This window comes from Mustela nigripes, chromosome 7, assembly GCF_022355385.1.
Source record: "Mustela nigripes isolate SB6536 chromosome 7, MUSNIG.SB6536, whole genome shotgun sequence".
Taxonomy (NCBI): domain Eukaryota; kingdom Metazoa; phylum Chordata; class Mammalia; order Carnivora; family Mustelidae; genus Mustela; species Mustela nigripes.
The window spans coordinates 35,573,794-35,600,105 of record NC_081563.1 but is presented as its reverse complement, the minus strand read 5'-3'; the positions used below and the strand labels follow the sequence as shown (position 1 = coordinate 35,600,105).

Sequence of the window (26,312 nt, the reverse complement as noted above, 5' to 3'; positions counted from 1 at the left end):
TCTCTGTCTGTCAAATAAATAAATAAAATCTAAAAAAAAAAAAAAAAAAATGTTCATAGCAGGGACACCTGGCTGGCCTCAGTCAGAAGAGCTTGTGACTCTTGATCTCACGGTTGTAGGTTCCAGCCCCATGTCGGGTATAGAACCTACTTAAAAAATCTTTTTTTAAAAGTTCATAGCAGCATTATTCGTAAGAGCTAAAAGGTAGAAACACGTGTCTATCAACTGATGAGTGTATAAATAAAAATGTGGTTTATCTACGCAATGAAGTATTTTTTGGCAATGAAACCGAATGAAGTACTGACAGATGTATATGAATGAATCTTGAAAACATGAAAATCATTCAAAAACATCAGTTACAAAAGACCATGTATTGTGGGACTGCACATGTGAAATGTCGAGAATAAGCAAATCCATAGAGAGGAGATCAGTGGTTACCACAGGCTGAGAAAGGGGGTCCTGGGAAAGTACTGCTAATGGGTACAGAGGGCCTTGTTCTTAAAAAGCTCTTAAAATTGATTATGCTAATGGTTGTACAACTCTGTGAATAAACTAAAAACTACTAAACCATTAAGAGAAAATTCAGAAGAAATTTTAGGAGAAAAATGTCCAAGTTTGGCAAAAGACAGATACACCTATAGATTCAAGGTGAGCAACCCCCCCCCCAAATAAATGGAAAGAAATCTATCCCAAGACATATTGTAATCAGACTACAAAACACTAGACAAAGAAAGGTTCTTGAAAGCAGAGAGAGAAAAACAGCATCTTGTCTGTAAAGGGAAACCATTCAAAGGAAAGCAAATTGTCATCAGAAACCAAGGAGGCCAGAAGAAGTGGCCTATTTGTTGAGTGGTGAAAGGCACTGTCAGTCTGAGCCGATACCTGGCTCTGGGACCTACTCTGAAAGTGGAAGTAGAACTACGGCTGTAGTAGCTGCATTATTAACTTAGCTCCACATTTTGTTCCCTACCTAATTCACTTTACCTTGTCCACCTCTATCCCGTTTACACACTGATGAGGACTGGATGGTAACATTGGTCTATTGACATAGCTGACGTGCCAGGTCCCAAAGAGTGCCTCACTGTCCAGAAGAATGCTCACCTCCAGACTGTTTCAAGGCCCCAATCCCACCACTCAAGGTTCCAAGAAACCCCCTACACTCCTCTCCTGCACACAGGCTGTCCCTAGACTCAAGAAGGCAAAGCAGCTTTGGGAATGATCCCCTGGATTCTCGTTGGGCTGCCCTTCTGATAATAAAGCTTTCTTTGGTTCAAAACCAGTGTCCCAGTCAGACATTGGCTTACTGTGCACTGGGGACACGGACAAGCTTAAGTATGGTAATAAACCTGGATTCTCTAGCTGGTGAAACTAGTCTTAAGGAATGAAAAATAAAGACATTCTCACTGGAGGAAAACTAAGAATTTGTTAGCTAAAGGAAGTTCTTAAAGCAGGAAGGAAATGTATGAGATAATCGATATACTTACTTATTTGCTTATTTATTATAGAAAACATATATATATTATATATATAGTAGAAAATAGAAAATAAAATAAATTGCTCTATACATATACATATCTGTGTATGTATATACATACATAATCTATATATACATATACAAATACATATTTGGCCCCAGTTCCTGGCACAGAGATCTTAAAACCACTGTCATTTCTTAAGTGATAAGAGCATTGGCAAAATCTTTTATTCTAATAATTGGTCTTTGACCCCAGTTCCTGACAGTTCCTCGAACCCTTGGAATTTCCTAGGTGATGACAGGGTCTTTTGTTCTAATGAGGTGACTCTTGTTGGGCTCCTGGATGGGGTCTGGTCACCAGACAGACCAAGCTGTGATTAGCTTAGAATTTTCAGCCCCACCTCCCATTCTCCAGAGAGGGGAGAGGGGCTGGAAATGGGGTTAATGATCCCTCATGCCCGTGTGGTAAAGCCACCATAAATCTCCCAGCACTACAGGGTCCTGAGGGCTTCTGGGTTGGTGAACACACAGAGGTGCTGAAACTAGCACATCCTTTCCCATGCACCCGAGGCTCTTCTCCATCTGGATGTTCCTCTGGATCTTTTATCGTATCCTTTTATGATCAACTTGTATACAGGAAGTAAATTGTGAGCTGCTCTAGCAAATTCACCAAACCCAGCGAGGCTGCTGGGGGAACTCAGAAGCACAGGGGACAACCCACCTGTGACTGGAATCTAACGTAGGGTGAGGGCGGTCTTGTGGGACTGAGCCTTCAACTGGCGGGATTGGACCCCACCTTCAGGTCAACAGTGTCAGAATTGTGTTAAATCGCAGGACACGCGAACTGCCTAGGGAGAAAAAAGCCCACAAGTCTGGTGTCAGAAGTGCTGTGATTTCAGCAATAAAGGGGATATGCAGGAGAACGGGGTGTTTCCTACTCAGAATGCTAACAGAGACTCCTGGAAGGTCAGGACAGAAGAACTGAAAGAATAAAAATATGAGTAGGGCACGTCCGACTGGCTCTTGATCTAAGGGTCTTGAGTTCGAGCCCCACATTGGGGGCAGAGTTTACCTAAAATAAATAAATAAATAGGGGAGCCTGCGTGGCTCAGTCAGTTAAGAATCTGACTCTCGATAGCTCAGGTTCTGATCTTAGGGTTGGGAGTTCAGGGCTTGCGTGGGGATCCATGCCCAGTGTGGACACTGCTTAGAAAAAAAAAAATGAAAATGAAAAAAATAAATCAATAAAATTTTAAAATATGGATAAATAAAATGGGCTTTTGTTTTCGTCTTGAGTTTTCCATATTATGTTTGATGGTTGAAGCAAAAAGTAGAATATCTAACATGGTCCTAAATGTAGGGAGAGGAAATTTTGAAACACTTACAGACACTAGGGAAGGTAAGGGATTTAAAGGGAGGTAAGGTTTCTATACTTCAAACGGGTAAAATATCAGCCCAGTAGACAGGTGATGAGTCAAATATGCATAATGTAATACCTAAAGCAATCACTAAAACAGCATACAAAGTAATTTAAAAAAGAGAATTTCTAGTCAAAAACAACATGGTTTGCCCATTTTCCTCTAGTTTCAAGCTGAGTGACTGTAATCAAGTCATTGGGTTGACTCACTGAATTCAGTGTCTGCCTTTGGCTCAAATCATGATCCCAGGGTCCTGAGATTGAGCCCCACATTGGGCTCCTCGCTCAGCAGGAAGTCGGCTTCTCCCTCTCCTTCTGCCTACCGCTCTGCCTGCTTGTGCTCTATCAAATAAATACAATCTTAAAAAATAAATAAACAAAGTAGCCTTGATACTATGTATGTACTGTTCTTTCGCAGTTCTCGGTAGATATCACATGCTCGATAAGTTAAAGCTATAGTTATTTATTATTTGTCAATAAAGAAGGTGGGCCTGTCCTTTAAAAGGACAGTGACATTCCAAAATGTGAGTGGCTGAGCCTCCTCTAGATGCTGGACAGTACCAGCTGCTGCAGCTGTGCGAGGCCAGAGGGAAGGAAGCTCAGGTAGCGGCTCTCTTTAAATTCGACCACACTGAGCGCTTCATTCCCTGTGTGGCCCGTACTTCTTGCCAGTCCAGTTTGATGTCTGGAACCTCATCTTCCGGCTCAGGATCCTTTCTCAGGGCTCCCTGTGGGGAGGCCACCACGATGGGCAGAGGGCCACACTCCTCCCGGAATTCTACAACGTGGAGACTCTTCTTATCGGCCAGCTGTTGATGGGTTTCCTGGGCAAGACCAAATGGAGAACGCCAGGTTAGGTCTATGAGATGTATCTATAACTGAAAGAACAGGAATGTCCACAGACCACTTGGGGACTTAACATTTCAGAGGATTCTGGGTAATGTACCTTGCAGCTAAACGATGGGATCTGGAGTGGATGGCATCATCTCCCCACTCCCCACTGGAATGGAGGAAGAGACCTTGGCCTCTGGTCTCTTGGCTTCTAAACCCCCCAATGATGTGTCATGCCATGCCCAAAACTGAACTTGAATCTCATCAAGACCCTAGTTCTAGCCACTGTTTTATAGGACACATAGGGAGAGAAGACATTAAGAATCCACAAGTATTTAGCAGTAGATTGGGAAGCTACAGGACCAAAAAAAAAAGGCAAGGAAAGAAAAAGAGGGAAACCTACAGACTAGAAGTGACCTAGAAGACATGGCAAGAACTCATAATGTATCGACCTTTTCTGTAAACTAACAAATTATGCAAAAAACTTTTTAACAAAATTAAACAAACGGATACATTACTATGAACACCACCCAGGTAACTGAAGATGCTGTGAAGTTTCAGGTATAACAGCAGTGCAGGGTATTTTTCAATCTTTATTTTTTAGAAATACATACTGAAATATTTACAAATGCTACAAGGTGATGTCTGAGACCTGGTTCAAATGGAGGAGGTACTGAGAGCAAAGGTGGCCACAGCTACTAACTGCCGACACTTGGTGAGAAGGCCATGTGGATTCATTACAGACAGCAGCCACAGAAGACCGGAAAAAGGCAAATAAATTTAGCAGATGGCTTATTGATAGCACATTAAAATACCTGACATGTCCAACCTCATTTTCCAGACTCTATGGCCATCTTATACTGTTCTAATTCTATATAAGTTTGAAATTAGAAACATGAGCTATTTCATAGAAAGAAAGTAATTTAAATTAGTGGGTCTTACAATCAATGGCATATTGCTTAAACTGGTGACATTCTTTCTCTTTTTGAGTGGCACATAAAATAATGCAACATTTTATTTATGTATTATTTTATTATTTTTGAGAGAGTGCATGTGCATGTGGGGAGATTGGAGATTCCCAAGCAGCCTCCATGCTCAGCACAGAGCAATGTGGGGCTCGATCTCATGACCCTGAGATCTTGACCTAAGCCAAAATCAAAAGTCAGTCACTTAACTGACTGAGCAACCAAGGCACCCTAAATAATGCAACATTTTATAGTTGATGGCATTTTAGAAGAGATGATACATGGTGATCATATCAGAAAATTCAAAGTACTAACATAAAACAAAAATATTATAGGGGCGCCTAGGTGGCTCAGTCTGTTAAGCATCTGCCTTCAGCTCAAGTCGTGATCCCGGGTTCTGGGATCAAGCCCCCACATCGGGCTCTCTGCTCAGATGTCTTTAAAAAGAAACAAAAAAATTACATAAAAGAGCAAGTTTCCCTGATCATAAATATAAACTATCTAAAACCAATACCTTAGTTATATCAAACAAACCTCTAATGTGAAGTCTGAATTTAGAAGTCCTTTTGAAGCCCATTTTTTATAGTACCAACACACACAACTGTTCAAAAAGGATCTTTTAACCAAAACTTTTCTTCCAATTAATTTTTCCTATTTTACACAGGGATATGTATAATTATTCCAAAGACCACATTATTCAAAACGAGGTATCACACTTCCTAAGTATCAGGAAGACTATCAAAGTTGAATCTCTTGAACCTGTTTGTCTTTTCTGCTCACCCAGCTGCTAAGGTCTATCCATCCCTTCAAAGGACAGGCCATCCCTTGGAGCAGGTAAGAGGGCAGCCCAGGGGAGTAGAGCAATTGTGCTCCTCGCCCAGGCTGAGGGGGGAAGGCTGGGTGGTAGCACAGGGCTCTCATCTCTGCAGAGAAATAACTTGGCATGTTAAGTTCATAGCTCCTTCTGACTCAGGTGTCCGTCTGAATGACCTATGCGGGTAACGTGAAAACCGCTTGTGCTTCTCCTGAAGACAGCACTCTTGAGTGGACCGGCTTCACTCTAGTCCCAACTGAAAGGACTAAATCAGGAAACAGACTTTCTCTCTCTTCGTTACATTTCTATACTGTTAGAATTGTAGAACAAGCATAAATTCTATTCACAATAAAACACAGATTATAATTACTGGCTTCTATAAATATTTCATTTCAAAACTTTACAATAGCCACGAGGTATTTTTTAAAAGTGTAATTTTCATGAACTAACTCTCCAGTTGGATTAATTAAACAGATGCAGCCACAGGGAGCAAAGAATGCCCAAGCCCTCAGGCAGTAACGGGACAGCAACTCCAAGAGGCTCCCAGGACATCACGGTCCAAATGCCCACAACTGAAACAAGAAGAAATTCTGTTTCAGAGCCCAGGGAAGGGTTACCTGGCGGGAGAGCCCATGGAAGAGGCCCCGTGTGAGGTTGAGCATGTTGACAGACCCAGAGACCTTGGCATACATGTCTTTGATGCCAATGAGTCGGCAGATGGTGATGATGGCCCGATGGCAGCGGAGCCCATAGCCTAGAAAAGGAAAAACACCATCAGTCACCTTGCTGCCTTTCACACAGCTTTGGGCTCTGAGTTTGGGAGGCCCTGCTTCACATTCTGGCTTCATCACTTCTCTGGACAACTTACTTCCATAATGGCACTGATTTAAATCAGATGTTATAAAGACTAAAGAAATAATATATATAAATCTCTTAAGCAAGTGGGCAAAAATACCAGGGATGTTATAAAGATTAAGAATATAAACATTAAGTTCTTGGCCCCCCCCATGCCTGAGTTGGCTAAGAACAGAGGAACACATCTGTTTTCACCCTCCTCAATTGCTCAGTTGCATTGAGATCTACTTCCTCTTCCTGGAAAAACGCCTCTCTTGGCTTTGGTAACACACCCTCTCCCTCTCCCCCCAAAACACAGCATCTTAATTGCTGTTTTCAGGCACTTCGTGGAACTTGCTTACCTGATGTTTCCCCTCAGTAGAATGTGGGCTCTGTGAGGACTAAAATAGTGTTTATTTCTACTGTATCCCCAGAATCTAGATCAGTACCCAGCAAATGCAGGTAGCAGGGAGGGAAAGACACCCCAAGTTTAGACTCTAACATTTTGATAAGCCAAGACATGGAACGCAGCACATACCTCCCTGCTTTAAGACAGAGGATCTACTCTGTGTTCCTGGCTTTCTAATTTCCAACTTGTAATGGTAACTCAATATATGTATGTAAAAACTATTTGGATATAAGGACCTAACACAGAACCATGCTTTCTACTTGCAACAGTCAGTTAAATGTGGATCCCAGAGCTATGCCAGATCACGTGAAAACTAGGGACCTCAGAGGATAGCTAAGACAGGCAACAACAGGTGGTTTGCCCTTCTTTGTGGAGTTACATACACAGGACAAGTGTTCACGTGAGAACAAATGCACACGTGCACAGGTATATATAAATGCACACACCTCTGGAGACTGGTGCCCATGCAAGAGGGTGCAAGGCAGGTCGTGGAAGGGCCTGGAAGGCAGATTCTAACCTGCTACCACTCACAGGGCAAGAGCCTCCCTTCTCCACACCCACTTAGCAGAGCTGATGCTGGGCTCCCGAGGGAAGGCGTGGCTACCGCACAGCCACTGGGCCATACACAACGCTCCCCAAATGGGGCCAGTTTTGTATATATACAAACATCCATGCAATAGTGGTCACAACCCTATGGTAATTATTTGGATGTACTTGGATTGTAAACAAATTCCAGGCAAGAACTGTGTCAAAACCCTTGTTTTTTTGGTTTTCTGGGTTTTTTTAAAGATCTTATTTATTTATTTATTTGACAGAGAGTGAGATCACAAGCAGGCAGCAAAGAGAGAGGGGGAAGCAGGCTCCCCAATGAGCAGAAAGCCTGATGTGGGGCTCGATCCCAGGACCCTGAGATCATGACCTGAGCCAAAGTCAGAAGCTTAACCCACTCAGCCACCCAGGCACCCCTCAAAACCCTTGTTGAATGCAAGTTAAATGTATGTGTGCATGTGTGTGTATGATGTGATAGGGGCATGCTTGGCAGTGCTGCATGAGGCATTAAACACCACACTGCAGCCAAGGAAGAAGCATCCCAAGGTCAAATAAGTTTGCGAATGCCGCCTTCTCTAGCCCACTCTGGGAAATTCACACCACACAGCAGTGCATTAAAGACTTCGACAACCCCCAAGATGCCCAAGCATCTTTTCCTACTTTCCGTAATCGTTTTCCCACATGCACTCTTTCTGGAGTTCACACCTATTAATATCTCCTCACAGAAATAGCAATACATGGGAACATAGTTTAGAAACTGCTATCTTGGGACGCCTGGGTGGCTCAGTTGGTTAAGCGCTGCCTTCGGCTCAGGTCATGATCCCAGTGTCCTGGGATCGAGTCCCACATCAGGCTCCTTGCTCGGCAGGGAGCCTGCTTCTCCCTCTGCCTCTGCCTTCCACTCTGTCTGCCTATGCTCGCTCGCTCTCTCTCCCTCTATCCCTGACAAATAAATAAAATCTCAAAAAAAAAAAAAAAATTAGAAACTGCTATCTATAATGTATCCTACTGTTTTAGCTTCAAGATCAGAAAATTTAAACCCGGGACGCTTGAGTGGCTCAGTCAGTTAAGCATCTGCCTTCAGCTCAGGTCATGATCCCAGGGTCCTGGGATTGAAACCTGCATAGGGCTCCCTGCTCATTGGAAAGCCTGCTTCTCCCTCTCCCCTCCTACCCCCCATGTTCCCTCTCTTGCTGACTCTGTCAAATAAATAGATAAAATCTTTAAAAAAAAAATTAACCCCAATGCACAGGGAACAGGTTCAACTATATAGAAACCTGAAAAATACAGCTTCAAGAGACAGGGAAGATTTAAAAAAACAACTTTAGCCATTAATTCAGCCATCCTTCAAAAATCTTTCAGATATAAATTTATCTATACTAACACTGTTCAACAGAAATAGGACATAAGCCATAAATGCAAAAGCCATCTATGGAATTTAAAAATTTTCTCATCAATGTATTTGAAAAAAAGAGGTAAAATTAATTTTAGTTAAATCTTTGATTAATCTAGGGGCACCTGGGTGACTCAGTGGGTTAAGCCTCTGCCAATGGCTCAGGTCATGATCTCAGGGTCCTGGGATTGAGCCCCGCATCGGGCACTCTGCTCAGCAGGGAGCCTGCTTCCCTCCCCCACCCTCTCTCTGCCCACCTTCCTCTCTGCCTACTTGTGATCTCTGTCAAATAAATTTTAAAAATATATATTTTTTAAATCTTCAATTAACCTATATCCCCAAACACTATCATTTCAACATGTAATCAATAATAACTTTCAGCTATTTTACATTCTTTTTTTTCATAATGAGCCTGTAAAATCTGGTGTATACTTGAAAATCTGATGTACACTTGGCAGCAGATCCCAGTAGCCACATTTCAATGGCTCGACAGCCACTTGGGGTCCCAGATACCACAGGAATAGTGCAAGTCGAAACGTTGATGTCAAAGTGTTTGACTCAATACTTTTTCTAATAATAAAATAAAGGTTTTTACTGGGCATACAAATGATTGTGATTTTAAAGCAGAAGGCAAGTTCTCTTGTGCACAATTAGTACTGTGATGTTTTTTCTTCCTGATTTATTTCTACATACTAGAACCTTTGACATGAAAAGTTTTATCTTTTTCTGACCCAAACTTTTTAAGATATATGTAGAGTATCATTTTAACTGTAGAACCACAGGCTAAATACAAATCCAAGTGCTCAAGAATTCTACACCCAGAGTCCACTGGGCATGACTGCCCCAGCTCCATGACCCTGAACTCTGCCTGCCTGCCCTTCCAAAGGACAGGAAGGTCCACTTTGGCATCCCCAGAGCTTAGCACAGCACCCAGTTCAACCGATACTTGATGATGCGAGCAAATGACCAGAACCAAAGAAACTGTAAGAGTCCTCCAACTAATACCATCAATTATTCTCGAGGAGGAACTCATGTTCCAACTCATCCAAAATGACTCACTAGGTTGCTCTTTCCCATTCAGAACATGCTCTTCCCACCTAGAACTCCCCTGGAATATGCCTGTGTTCATTCGAGCCTGAGTAGGTTGACTACTTTTATGTCCCTGAGAACCTCAGCCTGCTTAGATCTAACATAGGCCTTTCCTTTTGGTGTCTTCAAAAGGGAGTTCAAAAGGGAGTTTCAAAAGGGGATCAAAAACAGAGGACAGGACGGATCTGGGAACATTTCTCTGCTTTATCTCTAACAAACTGTAAGAGTGTGTTTGGTTACCTCTAGGTTGTTTCTTCATCTTGATATGCGTCCTCTTAAATCTTAAAGAAATATCATGGAATACTGGAGGATAAAAACATAAACATAAAAGGATTAGGCATACAGCTTTAATGCCCTTACAAATAACACAGGGCAACTGCTACTACCCTAAGCGGCTGGTACACACTGGCCAAGGATGAGTGACAAAACTCTGATTTCACTCATTACTAACCTTCTCAGGGGAGAAAACTTGTTTCTGTATTTTACATAATTATTTGTTCCAGGACACAATAACCAGCAGAGAAACACAAAGACAGCCATAGAACTAAACTGCCACACTTAAGGAAACAAGTGTAACCCTGTAAATTTTACGAGAGAAGATTAGCACTCACTTGTGTGGTCTTCATATCGTTCTATATAATGCAGATAGTGAACTGCCCTGTTCTTCGCCTGAAAGGAAAAAGGAAAATCATTTTCTTAAAATCTATTGATAGAATTTACATTTCCTTAGAGATTTAAAAAAAATAATAATACCTTCCAGAAAATGTTTTATTACAGAAAATTCCACACTCACACAAAAATTTCATTATATACTTCGAAAAGCTGAGGATTTAATTTTAAGAATTTGTGACAGTAACACTATCACATGTAAAAAAAACATTAACAGTAATTCCTTAGTATTTTTGAACATTCTGTCGGAGTTGCAACCTTCAGCTGTCTCGCACTTTTGGTAAGCAGCCACAAGTCTGCCAAAACCAATGCAAAAGAAAACTGATGCTATCATGGCTGCCTTTGAGGAGACCAGTAACTGATGCCAGGAAGCCTCGGGAGAGGGTTCTTAATTTCATTATTTTTTTCTTTTTTTTTTTTTTTTTGTAGTTCTAATGGTGCCTAGCACACTGATCTTTTACTATCAACAAAAGAAAAATGTACATACTTTTCTGAAAGCATCCACCCGCTGAGTAGCCTTCCCAACAGCAAAACCTTTAAAAAAAAAAAAGGAAAAATATAAAAAGGGGCATAAATTTGGCACACAATGTCCTTCACCACATTTCAAGTGTCAATTCCTAAAATACTGCACAGCACTACATTTGTCTTCTGTCCACAGAAAACCCGTTACCCAAAACAAATGATAAAACATGAAGCTACAGGAGGGAGGGGGGTTGGGAGAAGGGGGGTGGGGTTATGGACATTGGGGAGGGTATGTGCTATGGTGAGTGCTGTGAAGTGTGTAAACCTGGCGATTCACAGACCTGTACCCCTGGGGATAAAAATATAAAATAAAAAAGGAAAAAAAAATGAAAAATTTTTTAAAAAATGAAAAAAAAAAAAAAAACCATGAAGCTACAGATGGGCGCCTGGCAGGCTCAGTCAGTACAGCATGCGACTCTTCCATCTTGGGGTTATGAGTTCAAGGCCCACACTGGGTTGTAGAGATTACTTAAATAAATGAAACTTAAAGCAAAAACATGAAGCTACAGAGACTCGCTTTTCTGTTTTGGGGCAATCTGGAAAGATCACATTTGAAATTATCTCTAAAATCCAAGGTTAGGTATATAAAACTACCTTTTATAAATCTCTAGATAAAACTAAATCCACTTTAAAAAACTAACCATGCTCTAAACTAATAAGATAGTTTTGAAGATTTTTAAAAATAGATTAAAATAACCAAAACAGTTGGGGAAAAACATATGTTGGCTATAGAGTAAAAGCACAACTTCACTGGAACTTTTTTTTTTTTTTTTTAACTAAGCTGTGTATTTTTAAGAAGTTGTTTTGTTTATTTGTCGGAGAGACAGCACAAGTAGGCAGAGGGGCAGGCAGAAGGAGAGGGAAAAACAGACTCCCCGCTGAGCAAGAAGCCCAATCCAGGACTCGATCCCAGGATCCTGGGATCCTGACCTGAGCCGAAGACAGGTGCTTAACAACTGAGTCACCCAGGTGCCCCACTAGAACTTTCATATGCAATTCAGATTTTCAATTAACCAGGAAATAAAATCAACAATTCTAAGTTTGTGAATGCTTAACCCTATAAAATGAGATTTAGGGGTGCCTGGGTGGCTCAGTGGGTTAAAGCCTCTGCCTTCGGCTCAGGTCATCTCAGGGTCCTGGGATCAAGTACCCCATTGGGCGCTCTGCTCAGCAGGAAGCCTGCTTCCCTCCGCCCCCACAACCTGTTTCTCTACTTGCTTGTGAGCTGTCAAATAAATAAATAAAATGAGATTTATCACAATTTAACAGAAATGCTGCTATTATTTGCTATTACATTAATTATTTACTTTGAAGAATGTATTTTATTTTTAAATTATATATACAAAAGTAACATAAAGCAATACTGCTCCATGAAATGAAATGCAAGACCTATGATAACCTGGGACAAAAGGGGCTATAGATTTTAATTCCTAGTTTTAACAAAACAAATTAAGCCATATAAGTCTTGGAGGAAAATACCAATGAACTTGTATTGAAGGCTTTCTAAACAAGATACAAAACTAGAAGTGATAAAAAAAAAACTAATAAGTTGCAATATAGGGACACCTGGGTGGCTTCGTTGGTTAAGTGTCCAACTCTTGATTTTAACTAAGGTAATGATCTCAAGGTCTCCCCATGTCAGCCTCCACACTGGGCATAAAGCATGCCTTGGATTGTCTCTTTCCCTCTCCCTTTGCCTCTCCCCTGTTCATTCTCTCTCTCTCAAAAAAAAAAAAAAAAAGCTGCTATAGAAAGGTTTAAAACTTCTGTGGATTTAAAACTTTTGTGTAGAAAAAAATTTAAAGTGAAATCAAAGTATAATAGACAAAGGGCTAATAACCTTAACTTACAAAGAGCTTTTACCAATCAGTAAAAAAACAAACAAACAAACAAAAAAAAAAACCCATAACCCAATAGGAGAATGGGTAAAACAGGTAAACAGATCTCAAAAAGGAAATAATGGCAAATGAAACATGTAAAATGGTGCCCAGACTCTCATAATTAAAGAAATGCAAATCAAAACTAAGAGATCTGCTTGACAATCAGTGAAGTTTGATAATACCCAGGGCTGGCCAGGGTGTGTTGGTATGGAGGGACCTAAACTGATGCAACCTTTTTGGGGGGCAATCTGGCAATACTTATCAACATTTAGAACACATCTAACTTTGAGGCAGCAATTTCACTGCAAGAAGCTTCCCTTATTGATATACTGGGAAAAGTACAACAAATTACATATACAAGAAGCTCACTGGTTTTTCTAAGCGGTGAAAAATGGAAATAACATGGACATTCACCAAAAGGGAAAAGGATACAATAATTTTGTTTCTTCACCCAATGGAACACTATGCAGTCAGTACAAAGAATGAGAGGGAATCTGTTTATGCTCCTACAGCAAGACCTCTGGGTATAATACTAAGCAAGGAAAGCAAGGTACAAAATTATGGATATACTCTGTAAATGTTTTTTAAAGGTAATTTTTAAAAAATGTTTTAAAAGGTAAATGGTGGGGCCCCTGGGTGGCTCAGTCGTTAAGTGTCTGCCTTCAGCGCAGGTTATGATCCCAGGGTCCTGAGACCAAGCCCCTCATTGGGTAACCTGCCCAGCGGAAAGCCTGCTTCTCCCTCTCCCACTCCCCCTGCTTGTGTTCCCTCTCTCACTGCGTCTCTCTCTGTCAAATAAATAAATAAAATCTTTAAAAAAAAAAAAGGTAGGGGCACCTGAGTGGCTCAGTGGGTTAAAGCCTCTGCCTTCGTCTCAGGTCATGATCCCAGGGTCCTGGGATGGAGCCCCGCATCAGGCTCTCTGCTCAGCAGGGAGCCTGCTTCCTCTTCTCTCTCTCTCTGCCTGCCTCTCTGCCTACTTGTGATCTGTCAAATAAATAAATAAATAAATAAAATCTTTGGGGAAAAAAAAGGTAAATGGTGATACATGAATACAGAAGTTCTGGAAGAAATAAAAGTAACTATTAAGAGTGGTTTCTTTTGGCAACATAGTATCGTATAGATGACTTGTTATGACACTGTCAGTAAGGGTTTAAATAAACAGTTCTCTTTCCTAACACACCCATGTACGCACTTTAAAACCAGATATTCACTGGGGAAATTTTACCAAAAAGTATAAAGAAGAAAATTTAAATGATGCACAAACCTATGGACTAAACATTATTAACTTTTGGGGGATTATATTATACAATCTTCTGTGAAGTTTTTTCAGTTGCTTATTTTTACTTAGCATAATTTTGTAAGTAATTCTCCATTACTCTTTAATGGCTACAGAAAATTACAATGTGTGGCTATGCTCTTTTTTTAACTATGCCCTTTTATTGAACATTTAGTGGCTTTTCCCTGCTAAAGTTTCACTATTATACATAACACAACAGTTTCTTTTTTTTTTTTTTTAAGATTTTTTATTTATTTATTTGACAGACAGAAATCACAAGTGGGCCAAGAGGCAGGCAGAAAGAGAGGAGGAAGCAGGCTTGCCACTAAGCAGAGCCTGATGTGGGGCTCAATCCCAGGACCCTGAGATCATGACCTGATCCGAAGGCAGAGGCTTTAACCCACTGAGCTACCCAGGTGCCCCAACACAACAGTTTCTTAAGCCTTTTCAACTATCCATTGCTCTTCATGGAAAACGCAGGTAGAGAAAGATCTGTTCCTTCTTTTTCCTCTAAGGAGTTTTATGGGTTTTTTGTGGACCCAAGCCACTTAAAAGGTTTCATCTGTACAGAGAGTCTGGGCAGCAACAAGAACCCATGGACCCCAGAGCGGAGCTCAGGCCACACCTGTCCCTGCCTCCACCACCAGCACCATGCCTATCACACCCCATTCACCTGCAGCTCCTCGGCCGTTCCCCACCGCGACCAGGACACGGACTGATTTTTTTCTTCCCTCTTTTGCTGTCATATTGAAAACATTTCTTACCTAAAAGACAAAATGTTTCATATGTATAGCACCTTAAGAAAAATCCGGGGGAGCCTGGCTGGCTCAGTCAGTAGAGCATGCAACTCTTGATCTCAGGGTTGTTGAGTTCAAGCCCCATCAATTTAAAAATAAAATAAAAAGGAAAAGAAAATTCGGAATTAAGGAACTAGAGTGACCTCCTTCCACACACACCCCCGTAGTGAGTATCTACACCATCCTCCCAAGCCATGAGCAGCAACAGCAAACTTTCTCAAAAGGAAAGCTCTCTCTGCGCTATTTCTTCAGTGGTAAAGTGGGAATAAGGCTCTCCCTTCCTATTTCATAAGGCAGTTAGAATGCTGGACTGAGAGCTTTTGAAGGGATTCAAAACTACAACTCTGTACAACAAAACTGTACACTATTTTAATGAATTTCACAAAGGAAAAGAGTTGTTGATTAAACTTTGAAAGAATTTATAACTGATAATAACATATCCCAATTATCAGAGATGTTAGAATATGAGAATATGCTCTTCTTGGAAATGAATGAAAATGCAGTACATAGAATTAGGGTAGGACTGGATCTCTGTATGAAGGATTAGGCTCACCTGATAACGCAGAATTTGGAAATACCTGCTTATTATGAACTACACGAAAATCTGTGTTTTATTTAGCTTAGTTATTTTGTTTTTTTGGTGTATTTAAAAGGCCAGGAATTATGAAACTGCTACTTCTAACTGCTTACATGGCAAGCCCTTTCCCATAAAAATAGCTTAAAGGAAAAGGGAGCTTCTGTTCATGTCCATGGATAATCCTACAGGAAATTATCCATATATAGAAGAATTTTCTTTTTTTTTCCTTTTTTTTTTTTTTAAAGATTTTATTTATTTATTTGACAGAGAGAGATCACAAGCAGGCAGAGAGGCAGGCAGAGAGAGAGAGAGAGAGAGGAGGAAGCAGGCTCCCTGCTGAGCAGAGAGCCAGATGCGGGACTCGATCCCAGGACCCTGAGATCATGACCTGAGCCGAAGGCAGCGGCTTAACCCACTGAGCCACCCAGGCGCCCTAGAAGAATTTTCTAAGGGATTAACTTCCAAAAGTTATAAACTGGTACCGAAAGACATAAAACGCTTGTAAATGTTATTTTAAATTACTGATAACAATGATACAATATACATATTGGATCACAAAATCATTAAGTGGTTTTTCCATATGGTATTTAATCCTGACCATGTACATGGTTCTAGCTCAAAGCAAAGCTCACTGTGAGGAAGTGCCCTGGAAAGAGTGAAATTTACCTGATACAGGCTTCAGTTTCAAGGACCCACAAACAGCCAAGCAGATTGTGTTCTCATCAAGAGCTGGGTACTCACAGCAACTCCAAGCTTTCTTCCCCTGCCCCATGGTTCCTCCTCTCTGCCCCCAAAACCGAGTACCCAATACAGCTTGGTTAAGAATTCAAAGAGAGATTGCTAATCCTACTTTAGCTCTGAAGGAGGGCTTTAACAGTAATTTCCAAATTCTGTTCTCCACAATACCACTGAGGTTGCCTGGTCATGGGACCACAACTGGTAGCCCCCAAAAAGGGCAGCAATCAGGAGAGTCAGTATCAAGTAACTGCAATTAAAATGTCATCATTTCCTTATCCAGATCAACCTTGTGTCTCAGAAAAGTCATGCATCAAAGGCTTTTCCTCAGAGGCACCCGGATGGTGCAGTCCGTTAAATGCTCAGCTCCTGATTTCAGCTGAGGTCATGATCTCAGGGGCCTGAGATCAAGCCCTACATTGGGCTCTAGGCTGGGCATGGAGCCTACCTGAGATTCTCTCTCTACCTCTCCCTCCGCCCACCCCTATCCCTGACTCTCTTTTCCCGCCTCTCAAAAAGAAAAGAAAAAAAAAAGAAAAGACCTTTCCTGATGGTTGCTCTCATGCTAATCCCACTCCACCCACCCCAACTTCTCAAAGGCTCCACTGGGTATTTAATTCAGCATGCCTACCTCAAGAATCCTGGTATCAAAATCATCGTATGTTTCTGTAGAGAGAGAAGCAGACACACAGATAAAATGTGTCTATATGGTTAGTACATGAAAGCATTTTCAACACAGGCATACCAACAATTTTTAAGTGAGAAAGAACCTCAGATCTCTTGCTGCGACTCCCTGGTCGTCCATCACCACCAGAGACTGCTCCAGCACTAAATTCATAAATTCCATCACCCTCTCCAACAGCATCACTGGAGAGGTATCTCTAGCTCTCTCACTCAACCATTCTCACGGTGATGGCTCCCGGAGCACCCCAGCACCTCCAGATTCTTGACCACTATCTTCCTTTCCCTCAAATCCCTCTGGTCTTCAGAGCTTCTGCCACTCAGCCAAGACACCACAAACCATAGCTTCCGCCAGAGCTTGCAAATGTCCTCAAATCTCTCACCTGCTTCTCTCTCCAACACACTATCCAGGCCAGAATCAATGCAACTGTCTGACCACACCTGGCCTGCTGGGTGCTACAGGAGAGGAGTCGAAGCACAGCACACATGTGGGCCACTAGAAATTCATGCTCCAACTCAATCAAGTTCTCCCTGCTGCCTGTTGGCCTTTTAAGTCCTTTTAGGTCCCTTTCCACTCACCACAGCAGCCACTGCAAACTCTCTGTGTTCTTTTATTTTTACTAACTTCTTCCTAGAGAAAATTTCAACCATACAAAAAATAAGAGAGAAGAGCAAAATGAAATCTTACATACCCATTAGCGAGCTTCAACAATTACCAACTCATAGCCAATCTTCTTTTCTCTAAACTCTAATTCCTACTCCACTAGATAATTCTGAAGCCAGTCCTAGAGGCAGGGTCTCTTCATCAAAAGACTCTGGTGGCCACGCTCATCCACACGCCCACCCTACTTTCAGCAGATGACCCCACCTCCTCCTCACAGACTAAATGAAGCCACCAGACAGACAGCACTCAGACACCACGCCCCCAGCATGCACACGTTTCCACTACCAACAGCACAGGCTCCCCTGAATCCGTAGTCACAAGTGAATCCATTTATCCATTCTGGATCTGGACCCTCAGTAGGGATTTAGTTATGAGCTTTTTTTCTCTCCAACCCACACCTTCCTCCTCTCAACTGAAGCACTTTGTTCCATTCTAAGCACATTCACCTGAATCTCTCCACCTCAACTTCTCCTCTCCTCTCTAAGCCAAACTTGAAAAAGTCGTCAAACTTTTGTCTATTACTTCATCTTCTACTCGTTGGCAAGAGTTTTTTAGATGATTTTTACTTCTTTATATATTTGGGATGGGGCGAGGGGTGGGGAGGACTCTCTTTTCTAATTCGGCCTGCTAAGTATTATCAATTTTTATTTCATGTATACTTTTGTAAAGCTGAAAGACAATTATGTAGTCTATCTCCTGTTAACAAAATAGCACTCCCAAGCTATGTTGCTCCATAGGTACCCCATGAGCAAACCTGTGTTTGGGGAACTGCACCCTACACGTGGCTCGTATAGACCCAAAAGGCATGGTACCACATTCAAGGCTCTGAGAAGTCACACAGTAAGGATGCCACACAAGTACTCTGCTTCCCGTGTGTCAAATACCTCTTGGTTGTGGGCCTCTAATGTTCCATAAAATACAACTAAATAATAATGTGAAGTTATTTCGGTAATGCTCAAATCCTTTCTTGGGAAAAGGCAATTTAAAAGACAAGTAAATAAAATCTTATTAAGGAATTCTAGAACTATAAGTACTCTCTCTGTCACAAAGGAAAGCAACACCAGGACTCTGCTACCTCCATTGGGACCAGGGTCAGGAGGGCCAAGACTGACGCCTCCCCAGGTGTTTCCGCTCCATCCTCGCTCGCGTTTAACCTTCATCTTCCTCTTCCGGTCCCATTCCTCCCTCTGCTGGACCAGATCAGCCTCTACCTTCTCCTGCTCTTCCTTGCTTCTTTGGGCAATGGTCTGCACAGCTCCCTCTCTCATAAGAGGGGCATTCAGACCAGGCCATAAGAAGCCACAACGCCCTGAAGATTTAAAAAAATACATTAATAAGAATTTTTTAAAATCATCCATTTCTTAAATGTTAAGCTGGCAGGCAACGTGTGAACAGATGATGACACTGCTGGATGGAGCTTAAACTAACGATCACCTGGTAGGCCACTCAGCACGGTCTATTAAAATTTTAAGTGTATCTACCCCGTAACTAGTAATTCTACTTCATGATGTTACCTAGAGAAACACTCCTGTGCAAGTACGAGGCATAAGTGTGCTTGGACAAGGAGGTCCACTGAAGTGTTATTTGTAAAGGCAAAGAGTGGAAACATTCTATTGCTATACAGCAACACTGGACTGGTTAAATGAACTACGGCATCTTTAACCCATGAAATATTCTGCACTAAATTGAAAGAATAAGGTAGCTATATAGGTTCTGATATGGAACAATTTCCAAGACCTATTACCAAGTGAAAAAAGTAAACCATAAGCTAGTTCATACCATGACATAATTTAATTTTTTTTTTAAGAAAACGTGTGTTTCTTTTAGAGTATTTATGTATACAAAAACATTTTAAAAAGTCAGAAGGAAACACATCAAAATGAGATCAATGCCTTGCTTGGGGGCAGCAACTGGGATTGGAAGAGAGAGAAAGGGCATCAAGGGGACTTTAGATTTCTCTATAATCTTTGAATTTTTTACTGAGAAGGTATACGTAATGAGACTGTTGTAACTTTTAGAAATGCTAAAAAATAAGATACAAGGTGAGTCATTAGAGAAAAAGATTCAAGTAGGCAAGCAAGTGCAGTGAATGCTATTTTCTTTATGCCTGGAAGCCTATTACAATTAAAGATAATTTGTCAGCCCCCACAGCACAAAATATCGATTCATGTACACTGTACTATTTTTACTCTTCAAAAAAACACGTATAAATGACCATGTGTTCCAGGGGTTGGCAAATTAAGGCCCCGGGGCCAAACCCTGGCCACCATTTGTTTTTGTCAAGTTTTACTAGAACGCAGCCATCCTGGTTTGATCATGTATTATCTGAACTGTCTTTGAGCTCCCATGGCAGAGCTGGATAGTTGGAACAGAGTCCATGTGGCTCACTAAAGCTAAAAAGATTTACTAACTGACTCTTTACAGAGAAAGTCTGCCAACTCTCTCAATGAATCATAAGCTCCTTGAGAGCAGTGACTATCACAGAAGATGCGACACAATGGCACTTAAAGCTTGTTGAATGAAAAAGTGAATAAATTCCTTTCCACGGGATTTTCTTCCCCCCAGAATCATGGGACATTAAGTGAGCCATGTGGTTGAACTCTAAAACTACAGACCCTAATGCCCTTCCTGAAAATGTGCGAGGCTTCTAGACTATAAAAACTCTCTATAAAACTAGGAGGGAAACCTTAAAAAGCAATTAGGTTTATTATAAATAAGCTTACCTTCACCAATGACCTGACCCCTGTTCAAATCCTTTCTTCTCTTTTTCTTAGTTCTTTTGCCTCTTCCTTTTCTTGCTCCTGCTCCAGTCTCTGCTAAAGCGCCTTTCCAAAGCTCATCTGCTGTCACTATAATGAAACAGGTTTTTTTTGTTTTTTAATTACCAAGCAATGATCGATGGTCCTCTACTGAATGAAAAAGGCCAGAAGAGGCCAGCTTCACTTCTATCACTGTGATACAAGTGGTGATCTTCTTTTTGATTTTCTGTATTTACCAAATAATCTAAAATGAATTGGCTTTATAATCCTAATTTCTTTTTTTTTAAACAGAGACTTTTTTTTTAAGTCATCTCTACACCCAATATAAGGCTCAAACTCACAACTCCAAAATCAAGAACTGCATGCTCCACCAAATGAGTGGACCAGGCGCCCCAATTCTTTTTATTTTCCCCCAATTCTAATTTCTTTTAATTTGCCAATGCTGAGTTCTGAAATCAATCTCCATTTATTACAAGCTAATTTCAGTTCAGATTGGACTATTTCAAATACCACTGCAAACAGGAACAGTATTAGTAACACAATGTCTACTGAAAATTAACTTTTCCTTTTGTACTCTCTCCTCTACCAAAGTGCAATTGAAAACAGACCTCAAGTACATTCTTGTTGTGAATCTAAATCAGCAGGGATTTGGGCCCCAATTCAATACTTTAGGTCTCAGGTGCCCCAGACGAGGGGATTAAACTAGTGCTCACCAAGTACAGTACAAATAGAGTTGGTAGTACGTGAGATAATTCTATGAGGTACACTAAGGAATATTTTTATTTCAAGAGCACATCATATACTAATTTTTTAAGTGTTAATTCATTAAAGGAAGAAGAGGAAAAAGAAAAAAATTAAGATACAAAAAAGCACCTTTTATTTTCCTGCCTCACGAAATGAGAGGTTTGTGGCCAGTCTACGTACGTTTAGTGAAGAAACTATAGGCTCTATACTGTTGGCCCATCAAATTACTGGGAGAAGAAATACAGCACTGTGTCTGTAGGGCACGGCTCAAGCCAATGAAATGATGAATGTCTCTGGTTCCTGGAGACGACAGAGGGCCTATAGGTAGATGGAATAAAACTCCAAGTTAGATGCCCATGCCTGTGGAAAAATATTGCCAGCACCAAATAATTAATTGTTCCTGACACAAATAAGTCACTTATACCTGAACATTTAAGGGCCCTATTTTTTAAAGAGTTTATTTATTTATTTGACAGTTGGAGATCACAAGTAGGCAGAGAGGCAGGCAGAGACAGAGAGGGGGAAGCAGGCTCCCTGCTGAGCAGAGAGCCCCATGCAGGGCTCAATCCCAGGACCCTGAGATCATGACCTGAGCTGAATGCAGAGTCTTTAACCCTCTGAGCCTCCTAGGCACCCCTTAAGAGTCATTATTTTGAGGACAGCCTTTCTTTAAAAAATAATCATATTTAGACTGCTGAGCTAACTGCCGATCCTAGTTAGAGAAGTGAGAGTTCATCCACACGATGGATGCAGCTGTCTAAAAAAGTAGATCTGTCCTTACCTGGGTACCCACGGCGCTATGTTGCCCTGACAACCCCATGATCAGCACTGTCTACTCTGGGCAAGTAGTGACCTCTGCTATATTCAGCAGGCAATGCACCTGCGTGGAAAGACCTGTAAATGGCCTGGTTAGAAGAGCACAGTGCCCAAACAGGAGAGCACCCTACCCTTCATGCTGAAAAAACAAGGAGGGGACACCAATACACTTTACAGACTAATTTCAGATGCATATATAAGAAATTGGTCACAGCAGTTGCCTCGGAGGAAGAAAACTGATGTGTCCGTGGTTAGTGGGAGAGATTTGCTTTTTTTGTTTTTTTGGAATTTCTCTAACCACATGCATGTTTCACACAAGAAGACGTTTTCAAACAGCCATGTCCTAGAGGCAGCCGTTTGACCAAGTCCATGGGTGGTAGTGTCCTGTGAGGGAGATGGCAGGTGACAGGAATCAGGGAAATGGGAATGCTGATTACAAAAACAGTACACACACTCCAGCTTTGTATTTCATTGGATAATCGCGTCACTGTGAAAAAAATGAGAGGGGGATTAAAACAGCCCTGGAGAGAATAAAGTTGATTTAGGGGCACTGGACTTGAACAGAAAGCCAAAGAGTGACAGCAGCTGTTTTCACGTCTGTGAGAAGTGAGGCCAGTCTGTAGCCTTCCTCATAGAAGCCTTCTGCAGACCATCTATCAGCTCAGGCTGGGGATACTGCCTGGCTCACAGCAGAGGACAGAGTCAGTAGCTTATGAATGAGTAAGTCACCCACATAAAGGGAAGAGCTCAGGTAAGCACACTCTTCTGGACCCCTCAAGCAAGGCATGAAGTTATCTCAACAAGTGGGGTTAACAAGATAAAAGGGAGTTAAGACTAAAAGTAAAGTTCCAGAAGGTCTAGGACACAATGAGATTTCAATTCTGCCCTAACCATAGGAAAAGGCATTTCACTGACCACAAGTACAACATGGGCTCAGCAAAGGTTGGCTTCCTTCCCTTCTGGAGAGTGACTAAAGAGAGGGCCCTGCGCTATGTCAGTGTAGCAGTAAGGCCTCTGTACAGACACAGCTTTACTAGGAGGCATCACAGTATCCAGACATCTCTAGACCTAGTCTTGCCACTTACTGGCTGTGTGATCTGAGCGAGTCTCTTAGCCTCTCAGAGACTCACTCGTCATCTGCAAAATGGAAACGAAACCCCCTCATAAAAACTGGTGAGAATTAACCAATATAACATGTTACAAGCCTGACACACAGTAATTACTCCAAAAATCACAGCTATTATTTTTTAAAGCCCTGAAATATAACAACTATAATCATATCAAACTTGAAAACTACTCCAGGCCTTATGCACTTCCATTATAAAAAATGTGCTTTGTTCATTTTCATTTATTCCTACATAAAGTACTCTAGCATTAGATCTTGTAAGAAAAGGCAGTTGTATAAACCAATCTCACCATTGCTGAGAGCAGTCTTCACTGCCAAAATGGAAGCTGCTGGAAAGGTATTTCGGTAAAGCTGTCTGGACCATATGTGACCTGTAAATTTTTAAAAAATTCTTTTAAAATACATTTCTACATTAAAAAGAACATTTGTAAAAAATATTTTATTTATTTATTTGACAGACAGAGATCACAAGTAGGCAGAGAGGCAGGCAGAGAGATGGGGAGTGGGGGATGCAGGCTCCCTGCTGAGCCAAAAGCCCCATGTGGGGCTCAATCCCAGGACCTTGGGATCATGACCTGAGCCGAAGGCAGAGGCTTTAACCCACTGAGCTACCTAGGCACCCCTAAAGAGAACATTTTTAACACCCAAAGAATATTGATATCTATAGAATAATTGAACCAAGAGAAGTAAATGAATCATTTTTGGATCCCATGACCACTTGAACATTACATCATATCTTCTCCTTCATGCTGACATCTAACCAGTTACCAAGCCCTATAAATTGTCCTCAAATATCCATCAGCTGCACCCCCTCCCATTGTCTCACTGCCCTTTCTTTGCTCAGGCGCCATCCCATGGCCACAAGATAACAACAGTCCCCTAGCAGGTCTTGCTGCTCCCCCTCTAAGTCCCCACCTGTTACCAGGCAGGCCTTTCTAAAATAACACGCTTGGTCACTTCCCAGGCCCGATTTACCATTCTTTGGCTCCCTACTGCCTGCAGAACAAAGTCAAAAGTCCTCCACATGGCATACAGGACTACAACGTGGCCCCAACCTTCCACATCAGCCTCATCTGTCACCATTGTCCCCTCCACCCTCTTTCACTACACCAGACTTGTAGTCATTCTTGAACACACTCTGCTCTTCAATCCCGTTGTGTCTCTGACATGCTCTCCTGAAACACCACCTACAACATCAATGAATCTTGACAAACAATGTTAAGTAAAAGAAGCCAATCACGGGGCGCCTGGGTGGCTCAGTGGGTTAAGCCGCTGCCTTCGGCTCGGGTCATGATCTCAGGGTCCTGGGATCGAGTCCCACATCGGGCTCTCTGCTCAGCAGGGGGCCTGCTTCCCTTCCTCTCTCTGTGATCTCTTCCCTTCCTCTCTCCTACTGTGATCTCTCTCTGTCAAATAAATAAATAAAATCTTTTAAAAAAAAAAAAAAAAAAAAAAGAAGCCAATCACAGAAGGATACATGGATACATGAAATATCCAGAACATGCGAACTATAGAGAGAGAAAGATAAGTGGTTGACCAGTGCTGGGGGCAATGAAAAACTTGGGGGATGAGAGCCAAAGGATATACTTTAATGAAAATGTTCTAAAATTTGGTTATACAGTGATGGTTGTATTTATAAATGGTTGTTTTGTAAATATACTAAAAACCACTAAATTGTACACTTTAAGAGGATAATTGTAGTGTGTAAATTACATCTCGATAAAGCTGCTACAAAAAGAGAAGTTTATAATATACCAGAAAAGGGGGTAGGCAAAAAAATAAATAAATAAAAAACAAGAAAACAAACTAGACTCTGGATCCAAGTGGTATGGGTACAAAAACCTGATCCCCTCCCCGTGTAACCTTAAACACGTTTCTCAACTTCTGTGTGTTGATTCCCTCATCTTTATAATGGAAATAATAAAGGCATCTATCTCACAAAGGCACTGTGAAGAGGAAGTGAGGAAGAGCATAAACAGCTTAAGATAATCCCAGGAACACAGTAAGGGCTCACGAAGGAAAGCTACAAATGCCATAGATCTTATTTGAACGGAGCCTTGAAATAGGAGGAGGTGGTCAAAATATGGGACAGAAGTAAAGAATGTTCAGGGTAGATTTTCTGCCATATGATTTCTGGTTAAATTTCCCAACAAATGAGTTACCAAAAAAAAAAAAAAAAAAATCTTCGGTTTTTAGAGGTCTTTGGGTTTCGGAATTACGAATGTTGGGTTGTGGATTTACAATAAAATAGAACGAAGAAACAAGGCCAAGTCGATCATGAAACATAGGGTAACACAGAGCAGACTGCCCCTCTGCAGGCTGCAAACCACCAAAGGTGGGAGAGGACAATTTAACAGCAAAACCTAGACATTCAAAACATCCTTCTTTTCAATAACGACACTGACCAGCCCGGAATCTAAAATGACTGATACTAACCTTATCCGACTCAAGCTGGAGGACTGCCTCCACCTGCCTCGAACCCCCACATCGACATCTCCAAGTGAACCCATCACCAAATGAATTACCATCACGCCCGCCGGGAAGGCGATGCTTGCTTCCCAGTTCCCCGCGCCTCTTAGCCAAGCACGCACTAGCAGTTTGGTGAACTGGAAGGAGACTTGGGCGGCGTCCCGTTCACCCTCACTTTACAGAGCCCTGCGATCCAGAGAAGGCGCGGAAGCGCGCAAGGTCACACAGCGGCTCTGGAAGGGACGGGAGCCGAGCATGACAGGTCCAGGGGCCGGGTTCGGTCGCTTCTTTCTGCCCGTGCATCTGCAGTCTGCGTGAAAGCCCAGGTTCCCGACCCCGCTCAGAGCCCCTCTCCCAGCATCCCGGCTCTCACCCGCCTGCAAGCCACACAACGTAGGGAGACAGCCTGCAGCTCGCACCGCCGCCGCCATAATGAAGTCCTGCGAGCGCCTCCGTCCGGACCGCCTTCTCCACTGCCTGTCGCGACTGCAATTCCCGAAAGGCTAGCCACAACCTGCGGCTGAATTTCCGAGGCCAGAGGGCCGTGCCGCCGCGCAGACTGAGGTGGGGAGGGAAGGAGAGGGTAGTTTCTACCGGCAGCATGAGAGAGTGAGTCCGGCGCAGCCGCGGACAGCCCCCTCTGGGGTCCTCGCGTTAGGACCCGGGGGCGGGGCTTGGGCTGGCCTCCCGAGAAGCCGGGGCTGGCTTACAGCGAACACTGCTGGGGGCACACGCGAGTGACCAGACGGAAAGGCTGCAGACTCTTCGGTTCCGTGAGGGCCTCCTCGGGCTGACAGGAGCTGGGGCTGCGGACTCTTA

At 42.2% G+C, this 26,312-nt stretch overlaps 1 protein-coding gene across 2 annotated transcripts; it reads right to left on the bottom strand.

The window, feature by feature from the left end:
* Positions 1-3,338: 3,338 nt before the first annotated feature.
* On the bottom strand, positions 3,339-25,974 carry MRPS5 (mitochondrial ribosomal protein S5). Of its 2 annotated transcripts, none has more exons than XM_059405568.1 (12): positions 25,867-25,974; positions 23,315-23,395; positions 21,263-21,400; positions 20,303-20,428; positions 18,655-18,888; positions 16,866-16,900; positions 14,799-14,889; positions 10,932-10,978; positions 10,387-10,444; positions 10,016-10,078; positions 6,119-6,255; positions 3,339-3,715 (listed from the first exon to the last, which is right to left on the bottom strand). In XM_059405568.1, exons 1-12 carry the CDS (start codon positions 25,922-25,924, stop codon positions 3,491-3,493), a joined length of 1,293 nt encoding a protein of 430 aa, XP_059261551.1. In that variant the 5' UTR covers positions 25,925-25,974; the 3' UTR covers positions 3,339-3,490. The 2 variants fall into 2 exon arrangements, with proteins under 2 accessions (XP_059261551.1, XP_059261550.1); XM_059405567.1 differs by having other exon boundaries at positions 25,871-25,970.
* Positions 25,975-26,312: the final 338 nt, after the last annotated feature.

Bases quoted from the DNA above. Each gene is read 5' to 3' on its own strand.
- MRPS5 (XM_059405568.1), bottom strand. From the start codon at position 25,924: ATGGCGGCGGCGGTGCGAGCTGCAGGCTGTCTCCCTACGTTGTGTGGC. The intron at 23,396-25,866 runs GTGAGAGCCGGG...AAAAATTTACAG, and splicing joins GTTGTGTGGCTTGCAGGCGG to GTCACATATGGTCCAGACAG. The intron at 20,429-21,262 runs GTACGTAGACTG...GTTTCATTATAG, and splicing joins CTATAGTTTCTTCACTAAAC to TGACAGCAGATGAGCTTTGG.